This window comes from Galeopterus variegatus, unplaced genomic scaffold (assembly GCF_000696425.1).
Source record: "Galeopterus variegatus unplaced genomic scaffold, G_variegatus-3.0.2 Scaffold319, whole genome shotgun sequence".
Taxonomy (NCBI): domain Eukaryota; kingdom Metazoa; phylum Chordata; class Mammalia; order Dermoptera; family Cynocephalidae; genus Galeopterus; species Galeopterus variegatus.
In genome coordinates, this window is record NW_007726430.1 from 254,455 (window position 1) to 265,346 (window position 10,892).

Genomic DNA, 10,892 nt, shown 5'->3' on the forward strand with positions numbered 1-10,892 from the left:
AAGTTTGGTTTTTCTTTTTTTTTTTAATCGACTACATAATTGTTCAAAGAATGCAGTGAAAGATGCCATATTTCTGCAAATCTGTAAGGGAAAGAACCAGAGAAGAGATTTCAGGACATTATCTCCATAGCAAAAGATCTTTTCTTTCCCCTCTCTTTTGTGAGGAGCCTGAAAACCTTGCATCCCGTCGCCAGTGAGCAGCCGGCAGCGGGAGAGCTGCGTGGGGGCCTCGTGTGTCGGCCGCTCCTCTCTGATGGTTCTTTTGTGATGGCCCTGATCGGAGCATGAGGTGTACACAGACGTTGTACAGGTAGTATCTTTCCAGTTCAGGAAACAAAAACCCAGCTCGACCCTTGCTGTGATATTATCTTTAGTCCTTCCCTCCCCAACTGGCATAATTCAGTATAAATTATGTCTTCAACAATGTTGAATCCCCCTCCTGCCTTCTATTCTTTAAAAACATTTTTTTTGTTGTTTTTCACTGTTGCGTTTTACAAAATCGTCAACCCTCCCCAAACTTTGCTTTCTGCTGGGAAAGTCATCCGTGGAATTTTTTTTCCTTGCTCTCTGGGATTGCAGCAGGCTGGGCAAAGCCACGTCGCCACACCAGGCGGGCCAGGAGCTGGAGCAGGGGCTGGGGGTGTGGCCCAGGTGGGGCAGGCATCATGTGTAGGAGTAGTCTATGTCGGGGATGCCGCCGTCCCGGTAGCCCCGCGTGGTGCCGTAGCCGATGGTGTGAGTGCCCTTGCAGAGGCTGCTGCCATTGGAGGGGAAGATGGTGTGGACCACGTACTCCTCTTTGGCGCGGTAGGGATTGATGGGCAGCATCTGCAGCCCGGGGCCACGGATTTCCAGGATGGAATTATCTTTCTTGGTCCCTGACTCCATGTAATCGTCCTTTTTCCTGCTGCCCCGGTTATAGGCCCTCTCCCGGGTCAGCAGCTCCCCAGCCCGGTGCACGTACCAGCAGATGGCACCCAGGACCAGGAAGAGGAAGACAAGTGCCACGGCGCCCCCAATGATGCCTGCCAGGGGCAGGCCCACCATGGAGCCAGCGTTCTGCTCCTGGTTGAGCGTGGTGGTGGGGCCATAGCTGTCGGCTGTCTCTGCCTTGGCACACACAGGCGTCTCATCGGCCACGTAGGTGTTGCCGGTTTCCATGGTGACCATGCAGATGATGTAGGTGGACTTGGGCTCCAAGGCCGTGAGCAGGTACTCCGTCTTGTCCCCCTGCACCAGGGTCTCTGTGATGGAGCCCACAGCTGGGCTATGGCCCAGGCGCAGCCAGCTGAGCCGGAAGGAGGAGGCAGGAAGCATAGCTTTCCACGTGATGCGGATGGAGTCTGCTGTCAGGGGCTTCACGTGGATGATCAGGGTCTTGGCGCCCTCGCCTGTGGCCATGGGGTAGTCAATGTTGGAGTCGGGGAGGCGCAGCCCTGGCTTCTTGGCCTTGAGGGTGAACAGTGAGCCCTGGGGCGTGGTGGCAGAGGCGTGGTTGCTGGCCGTGGTCTTGGCTGTGTTGTCTACACTGCCCTGCGACCCTGTCTCAAAGCACTCGTCCATCTCGCTGGTGATGTCCTTGATGGCCATGCCCCGGACCTTCTCGGGTCCCTGGCACATGAGACCCCGCACGTTGACCACAGCCGCCCGTGCCTTCACCCAGTCCCGCAGCCACATGAGGTTACAGCCGCAGAACCAGGGGTTGTTCCTGAGCAGCAGCTGGGCCAGGTTGCCCAGGTCGTCAAACAGACCACGGGGCAGCGTGGTGAGGTTGTTGTTGGATAGGTCTAGCCGTTCCAGTTCACGCATCTTGGCCAGCGTGTTGTAGGGGACATGGCTGATGGCGTTGTCCTGCAGATAGAGCTTCTGCAGGTGGGCGCTGGGCAGGTTGAGGGGCGGTGCGGCCAGCGAGTTGCGCACCAGCGAGAGCTCCGTGAGGTTCTGCAGGCGGCTGAAGGTGTCATCAGCGATGCGCTGGTTGGCCAGCAGGTTGCCATCCAGCACCAGGCGCCGCAGGCTGTTGAGGCCCTTGAAGGCGTGCAGCGGGATGGTGGAGATGCGGTTGTCATCCAGGCGCAGCTCCTCCAGCGTGTGGGGCAGCCCCGAGGGGATGCTGCTCAGGTGGTTGCGGCTCAGGAAGAGCAGCTTGAGCTGTTTGCTGTCAGCAAAGGCGTCCTCCTCGATGCTGACAGTGGACACGGAGTTGTCGTCCAGGTGCAGCTTCTCCAGCAGTGGGATGCGGGCCAGCGAGTCCCTGGCGATGGTGCGCACGTTGTTATCCTGCAGGTGCAGCTCCCGCAGGGAACGGGGCAGGTTGATGGGAAACTCGTCCAGGTCGTTCTCATACAGGTAGATGACCTGCACGTTGACCTTAGTCTTGAGGTCCCGGGGGATGCCGGCATTGTTGATCTGGTTGTTCTGCAGGTAGAGGGTGGTGGCATCATCAGGGATGTCTGCAGGGATGGAGGTGAGCCCCCGGTCGTTGCAGTAGATGAAGCCATTGTCGCAGCGGCACACCGAGGGGCAGGTGGTGCTGTCGATGACCTCTGTCAGGAAGGCGATGAGCCCATAGCAGAGGAACAGCCAGTCCCGCAGGTCCATGGTGGCTGTGGTCATCACAACAGTGGCCGTGACAGCAGCAGCAGGTGTGGTGGTGGCAGTGGCGGTGGGGGGTACCACCACCATGGTGGATGGCTGGGGGAGCCTGACCCCACCTGACCTGGAGCCTCAACACCTACAGGGAGCACAAGATAGGTGCAGTGAGACCGAGACAGAGACACTGGCCCCAGGAACGAGCGATGTACCCACCCGCCTGCCACCAAGGGGTCACCGCAGTCAGGTCCTACAACCCTTTCTGTGCCAAGTTGACATCACAGGTGAGCGCTCTGGCTAAGGTCGGACTCTGATGACTTCTGGCTAACGTTCAGTCTTATCAGGAGCAGAGACGCTGCCCATTAATTAGGCGTGCGCTGCCGAGGCCCTCCTGGAGTGTGATCAGGAGCCTCGGGAAGGTTAAGTTAGCGAGAGCCATGCGGTGGTTTTGGTTTCTTCTTTCAAGATATCACAGTAAGCCAGTCTTTATGGTCAAGGCTAAAGGTACTGCTCAGTGTTGATGGGATGGATTTAGGGCATGTTTTATGGATTTGGAGCCACCGATTCTCACTGGAATGGGGAACACGCATTGCTATCTGGCTCAGACCCAGGGTTTCAAGGGAAAGCTTGTTTCTGGGAGGCCTGCAAGCTCAAAGGGGAGTGTCACTAGAACCTGCAAAAAGGAAGCTGCCAGCGTCTTCACTGGCGGGTAGTGGGGAGCGCCGAGCTTCATGGTCTGGTGTTAAAACAACATGTCCTGTTTGTCACTCATACGTTCTATAGACAGAAGAAGGTGTCAACAGAATCACTTTCTCATGTATTTACAGAAATCTCTTATCAGAGGTGCCTTCCCTAGTTCTGTTTTCTGTTGTGTGGGAAATCGCCACACAACTTGCCCCCTTTCCAAATCATGAAACTTCCAGCTATTTTGGAAAAAATACATACGTCGGTTTAAAGGAGGGAGGGGTCCACACTCTGAGGAAATTGTCTACAAGGTGTAATTTCAGATATCACAAATAGAAAAATTGTAATGTAGTTTTTCTAATATTATTTTACTTTTCAAAGTGGTAAAAAAAAAAAAAAACAATTAAAGAGAAATTATCTTTCAACCGCAGTGGGGAAGGTGTCTTCACGCAGCCGGCAAAAATCTGCTGTAAAACTCTGGGTTCACGAAGGCTTTTCAATGGTGGCATGTTATGGCCTCTCAGAGCCTGAGCCGAGGTCCCATCCTGGAAGATGGAGCAGAACCAGCACCTGCTGAATGAGCCAGCAGGGACTTCACTCCCATGCTCCCGGGACCAAGTGTCTCCATTTTTCAATTGTGCCAAACCCTTCTCCCTTCTATGTCCTTCTCTATTCCTGGGCTGTTCCTCTCCATCTAGCAAACTGCTCTGCACCCTTCAGGATCCAGCCCAAATATCCCTTCCTCTGCTAGGTCTTCCTAATGGCCCAGATAGCAATTCCCTCTGCTCTGTCCGTCCACCCATCCATCTACTCATCCATCCATCCATCCATCCGTCCACCCGTCCACCCATCTACCCATCCATCTGTCCACCATCTATCCATCCATCCGTCCACCCGTCCACCCATCTACCCATCCATCTGTCCACCATCTATCCATCCATCCGTCCACCATCTATCCATCCATCCGTCCACCCATCTACCTATCCATCCATCCATCTATCCATCCATCCGTCCACCCATCCACCCATCTACCCATCCATCCATCCATCCATCCATCCATCCATCCATCCATCATCCATCCATCCATCCATCCATCCATCCATCCATCCATCCATCCGTCCACCCATCCATCTACTCATCCATCCATCCATCCATCTGTCCACCCGTCCACCCATCTACCCATCCATCTGTCCACCATCTATCCATCCATCCATCCATCCATCCATCTGTCCACCATCTATCCATCCATCCATCCATCCATCCACCCATCCACCATCCACCCGTCCACCCATCCACCCATCTACCATCCATCTGTACATCCACCAATCCACCCATCCATCTGTCCATCCACCCATCCACCCATCCACCCATCCATCTGTCCATCCACCCATCCACCCATCTACCGTCCATCTGTCCACCCGTCCACCCATCTACCCATCCATCCATCCACCCATCCACCATCCATCCGTCCACCCATCCACCCATCTACCATCCATCTGTCCATCCACCAATCCACCCATCCATCTGTCCATCCACCCATCCACCCATCCATCTGTCCATCCACCCATCCACCCATCTACCGTCCATCTGTCCACCCGTCCACCCATCTACCCATCCATCTGTCCACCATCTATCCATCCATCCGTCCACCCATCCACCCATCCACCATCCATCTGTCCACCCATCCACCCATCCACCATCCATCCGTCCACCCATCCACCCATCCACCATCCATCCATCCACCCATCCACCCATTTACCATCCATCTGTCCATCCACCAATCCACCAATCCACCCATCCATCTGTCCATCCACCAATCCACCCATCCATCTGTCCATCCACCCATCCACCCATCTACCATCCATCTGTCCATCCACCCATCCACCCATCCACCATCCATCCGTCCACCCATCCACCCATCTACCATCCATCTGTCCATCCACCCATCCACCCATCCACCCATCTACCATCCATCTGTCCATCCACCCATCCACCATCCATCCGTCCACCCACCCACCCATCTACCATCCATCTGTCCATCTACCCATCCACCCATCCACCATCCATCCGTCCACCCATCCACCCATCTACCATCCATCTGTCCATCTACCCATCCACCCATCCACCATCCATCCGTCCACCCATCCACCCATCTACCATCCATCTGTCCATCCACCCATCCATCCGTCCACCATCTATCCATCCATCCATCCACCCATCTAGCATCCATCTGTCCATCCACCCATCCATCCGTCCACCATCTATCCATCCATCCGTCCACCCATCCATCCCTCCACCCATGTACCCATCCATCCGTCCACCATCTATCCATCCATCCTCCACCCATCCACCCATCTATCTGTCCACACATCCACCCATCTATCCATCCACCCATCCACCCATCTATCCGTCCACCATCTACCCATCCATCCGTCCACCCATCCACCATCTGTCCATCCGTCCACCATCTATCCATCCATCCGTCCACCCATCCACCCATCTATCCGTCCACCATCTACTCATCCATCCATCCACCCATCCACCATCCATCCACCATCTATCCATCTGTCTGTCCACCATCTATCCATCTATCCGTCCACCATCTACCCCTCCATCCATCCACCCATCCACCATCCATCCATCCATCCACCATCCTTCCATCCATCCACCCATCCATCTAACAGATCTTCACTGGGCATCTACTAAGTGCCAGCCCCAGTTCTATCCACGTGGAATTCTATTTTGGGGGTACGATAGCTCACATTATAATAGTTTGCTTAGGGCTTTACAAATATTTCAGTGATTTAATCCTCCCAGCAAACACAAAGACACAGTCGCCCTTATTCCTATTTAAAAGATGAGAAAACTGAAGCTCAGAGATGTATGTCAACATACTCAAGACCCCTTGAGAAGTGGTTAGGAGGAACCCAGGCCGTCTGGGTCACCGGCCAGAATCTTGGCCACCAATGGGCTTGCCATGCTTTGTGGCTACAGGTCACACTGTCTGGTGACTAGTATTTTAATGTCCCTGACTAATCTGTGGTTGCTTGAGGGCAGGAGCCACGGTCTGCGTGGGCCTGGTGTGGCTTGGCACTGGTGACACCCAAGGACAGATGGCTGGTTGTGGTGAGGGCTCTGCTGCTCGCCCCACACACTCATGCTCCATTTGCAGTGACAGAGGCCTCTGCTCCATCAGCCCAGCAGCTCTAAGGCCTCCGGACTCTGGCTTTGACCACAGCTAACACATTAACCCCACTCAGGGCCTGCTGGTGGCGTGAAGCTTTGTTCATGAGGCAGACCCAGTGCAGGTCAAGGGCCAGCCAAGAACACCCAGGGGGGAAGCAAGTGAGGGGCAGGGGGTGCGAGTGGGGTCTGCCTGCAGAGCTGGAGGGAGAAGAAGCCCCTCAAGGAGAACCAAGGTCAGGAAAGCCTGGAGAAAGCTGGGTTCCTGGGGCCAGCTCGAGTCTCCTCGCTCAGACCAGCCCTGGCTGGCCTGGGGACCGAGGATACTTGGCTGCTTAGTCCTGACTCTTGCTTAGGGCTTGGCTCCCAGGCCAGGCTATGAGGTCATGACCCCACTCATGATCTCAGCCCCTTTATTTCCTGCACCCTGAGCTCCCACTCTCTCCGGGGATTCAGCTGTTGTCTTTGTTTCCTCAGTGACTCCTGTCCGAGGCCCTGACAGGCTACCCGGGCCCCTCCTCTCCTCTCGCCTCCCTCCCATCCAGAGCCCCACACCATGTCCTCCAGCTCCTCCCTTCGTGGACACGAGAGTCACCTGGTAAAATCCTTGTGCCACTCCTCCACCCAAGGACAAGACCATCATAGTGGGCTTGTCCACTCCATTTCTCCCTCACTGAGCACAGCAGCTGGGCACACCCCGGTGCCCCAGGGCCCTTGCACGTGCTGTTCCCTCTGCCAGGACCACTCATCCCAGATCCACAGGCTCGCTCCCTCACCTCCTTCCCTGGCCACCCAATCAAAAGTTACAACCTCCAGAATACGCTTTCTTTCTGTACCTTGCTTACCCATAGTTTTTACTACCAACTCATGTGCAGTGTATGTATTTTATCTTTTTTGTTTTTTATTATCTGTCTCCCCATTAGAAGGTAGGCTCTATAAGGGCAGGGATGTGTGTGGGTCTTATTCATTGGTGTAACCCCCAGGGCCCAGCCCAGTGGTTCATACATAGCAGATGCTTACTAAATATTTCAAAGAAGAAACTGTTATTGACCCATTCTATAGATGAGGAAACTGAGGCATGGAGAGGTCCCCTGGCAGGAGGTGGTGGAGTCTGGATTCAAGCCCAGGGCTGTTTAGCTGCAGGACCTCAGTGCTTAACCACTATGCTCTGCTGAGGACAGTGAGTCCCAGGCCTCCTGGACATGACCCTGGGGCCTGGGCTGAGCGGCTGGAGGTGTGTGTACCCCAGGCTCCTTATCTGACCACATCCCCTTTCATTACATCTGGAACTGGGAAGGGCATTGGCCCAGATTATGGAAGAGGACTGGCTCGAAGCAGAGAACAGCATGCAGACCTGGACATACCGGCCTATAGGGGACGTGGATAAACCCAGACACTGGTGTAAAACCTTGGCGAGGCCTTTCCCACTCCCGCTTCACAAGCGATGGTGCAGAGGTCCATGACATGTACCTGCACCCAGCTATCACATATGCACATGTCCTTGGCTCTATTTACAACTGAGCAGCCTGGGGCTCAGAGGTGAGGGGCCATCCAAGGTCACAGCTAGCCCGGCTTCTACTCCTCACTGTGCAGTCCCTCCCGCACAGATCAGGGACCACTCTTCCATAAGCAGGGAGGCAGAGTGGGGCAGGTGGAGGCAAGAATGCTCAAGACTGTCAAAGGCCACCTTGCCTCGTTCACTGGGGTCAAGTCTTGCACAGATCAGGGACCACTCTTCCATAAGCAGGGAGGCAGAGTGGGGCAGGCGCTGGAGGCAAGAATGCTCAAGACTGTCAAAGGCCACCTTGCCTCGTTCACTGGGGTCAAGTCTAAGCCCAGGAGCACCTCTGCCCAGGCCTCCAGCAACTGGCCTGAGGACACACACTTGCCCTGGTCTATTACCTGCTGAGTCCTGGCACAGGGATTTAGGCAGCTTCTGCTCTCGGGCGTTTTGGGGCAGTGCTCTGGACAGGGGGCAGCTTGTTAAGGCCAAAGCCGAGGCCAGCTACTGCATTCTCTGACATGGACATCTGTTCCCAGCGCCTGTTCAGCTCATGGCCACAGTCCTCAGCCTCCAGAGGACCCAGCATCATAATAGAGTCTAAATTGCACCTTTCAGAGATGCCTGATGGATAATCAAGAAGCATTCGGGAGGCAGGGACCCAAGGCCTTTCTGTCGCCTGTCTGCAGGCCTCATCCATCTTGGCCAGAGCTCCCCTGTCCCCTCTTCCCCAAGGCCAGCCCAAGGCTGAGCCCTCTGGCTCCAGGAGAGCAGGCGGGACCTGGGGGTGGGGAGGAAGACAGCACACCTCGCTAGAGGAGCCCTTAACTGCCTGGGTACCTGGCGGCCTTCTTATTCCCTTGTGTGTTTGATAGTTTATGTGGCCATCAAATTAAACCTGGTAAATCACCCGTCTTTTATGGGATCACTTATCCTCCTTGCACAGATCCCGCAGACTTCAGCCTGGCGTGAGTTACAACCTGCCAGCTCCATGACTGACAGCAGGATCCTTGGCGTGCCACCGGGGGCGGGGAAGGGGAGCAGTGGGATGGCTCAGGCTAGAGTGTCCAGGACCCCCTTTATCTGAGGGACGGCCTACAGCATCATTCTGGCATTCTATCAGTTGTTGGCTCTTGCCATCTTCTAGGACAGAGAAGCCTGAGTTCGAGTTCTGCCTCTGCCACTTCCAGGCTGTGTGATTTTGAGCAAGTTGCTTGGCCTCTCTGAGCTTCAGTTTCCTCATCTATAAATGTGGTCATCATAGTTGCCCTTACATGGGAACCTACAATTGAGGATTCAATGAGATCATACGTGCAAAGTACCCTCTCCAAAGTGCAGCCTCTATGTACCTGATGCATAAAGTTTAAAAGCTGCTCTAACCCACTAACTGCCCAGGCATGCCAGTTTAGCCTCTGTGTTACCTGCTTGTCTTTCCTTTCCTCCCCAGTGCCCCTTCATCACTCCTCTGCCCCTGCTGTGGCTCCAGGGTAGACTGATTCATTATCAGCCTCCCTGATGCTGGGATGTTGCCCCCCACCACCTCAAACTGTGCATGCTCGGCCCTGCTCCTCCCCCCAAGCTATGGTGGAGGCACCGACCCTAAGTCTGGGCCACACAGAGCTGGGGGTGAGCCATCAACAGCAGGCCCCTCCTGTGGGTCCTGGGCTGCTCCAGCCCCTCATGGGAGGTACCCCAGACCCAGGGAGAGGAGGGGAGTGCATAGGGGCCCAGGGCTCAGCTTTCACCTTGGTCTCTCTGGAACTCTGACATGCCACGAGTTCCTGAAGCCACCTCACTTGCTCACCTCCCAGGCCTTTGCACATGTTCTTCCTGCTCCTTGGACACCAACATACCAGGCCAGCTTCTCCCTCGGGCCTTGGCTTAGCCACCCCCTCCGTGAAGCTTTCCCTGACCTTCCGCAGGCTGAGTCCAGGTCCAGCTCTACTCCCACACTCCCTGACTAGTAGAAGTAGGTGCTGAGTAACATCTGTAAATATCTGCCAACTGCATGGACGTACCTCCCTGTTGGAGACCCCTGGCCTCCTGGCACTCTGCCCTGTTGTCTTCCCCAAATCCTGCCAAGCTGGGGCTGGCAGGGGCCCAGGGCCCTCGGGGGCGGGCAGGGTGTCCTTCTGGGGAGTTGGAGTGAGGGCAACACACAGGGGGAGCTGCAGGACACAAGGTCTGGCGGAGGCCTTGCACGCTGTGGGAGATGGCATCTGCTGCTGGGGGGGTCGCGGGGCACAGTTAAACATGAGCACATGGGGGCTGAGCAGGGGTGGGGTGTATTTCTGAAGGGAGCCAGGCTGGGAAGGAGCTGGGGCTCACAGGCAGGAGAGGGAAGGCTGGACAGGCCTCCCCTGCCTCCTAGCCCTGGCTGTCCTTCCTGTTGGCCAAATGAAGGCAGGTCATGCAGGGATGTCCTGATGCTGGGTCCCCCAAGTGCCAGGCACAGTTTCAGCCTCCATTTGAGGAAGCAGCAGGGAATTCCAGATGGCACCAACCCCAAGAAGGAGGCGTGTGGACTAAAAAGGGCTCTGAGAAGCCGACAGGGCTGGGTTCACAAGATGACCTTCCCAACCCCCAGTTGTGTGGCCTGGGGTAGCGCCTCTCTGGGCCTCAGTTTCCTCACCTGTAATGGGTTGCCGAGAATCCCACTTTCCTGGGAGGAGGATGGCAAAGGAGGGGTTGTGTGGGGTGCCCAGTGCAGGTCCCGCCCCCATCCTGTCTCCACAAGGGCCCCAGGGTCCTCCTAAAGGCCCCACTCCAGGCAGCTGCCTACCCATCTTGGCGGAGCCTTCAGAAAGAAGCCAGGGCAGGGCCGGCCCGGTGGCGCATTCGGTAGAGTGCGGCGCTTGGGAGCGCAGCGGCGCTCCCGCCGAGGGTTCGGATCCCATATAGAGACCGGTCTACTCACTGGTTGAGCGCGGTG

The 10,892-nt window shown here is 55.9% G+C and overlaps 2 protein-coding genes across 2 annotated transcripts in view; one reads left to right on the plus strand and one right to left on the minus strand.

Moving 5' to 3' along the window:
• MACROD1 (MACRO domain containing 1) overlaps positions 1-10,892 on the plus strand; it is a 175,820-nt gene that overhangs the window by 51,555 nt on the left and 113,373 nt on the right.
• Positions 15-10,892, minus strand: part of LOC103586212 (leucine-rich repeat transmembrane protein FLRT1) — a 17,820-nt gene continuing 6,942 nt past the window's right edge. Inside the window, exon 2 of the mRNA XM_008567430.1 lies at positions 15-2,734. Within this exon, the coding sequence (XP_008565652.1) occupies positions 664-2,685 (2,022 nt within the window). The 5' untranslated portion in view covers positions 2,686-2,734 and the 3' untranslated portion in view covers positions 15-663. The remainder of the gene's footprint in view (positions 2,735-10,892) is intronic.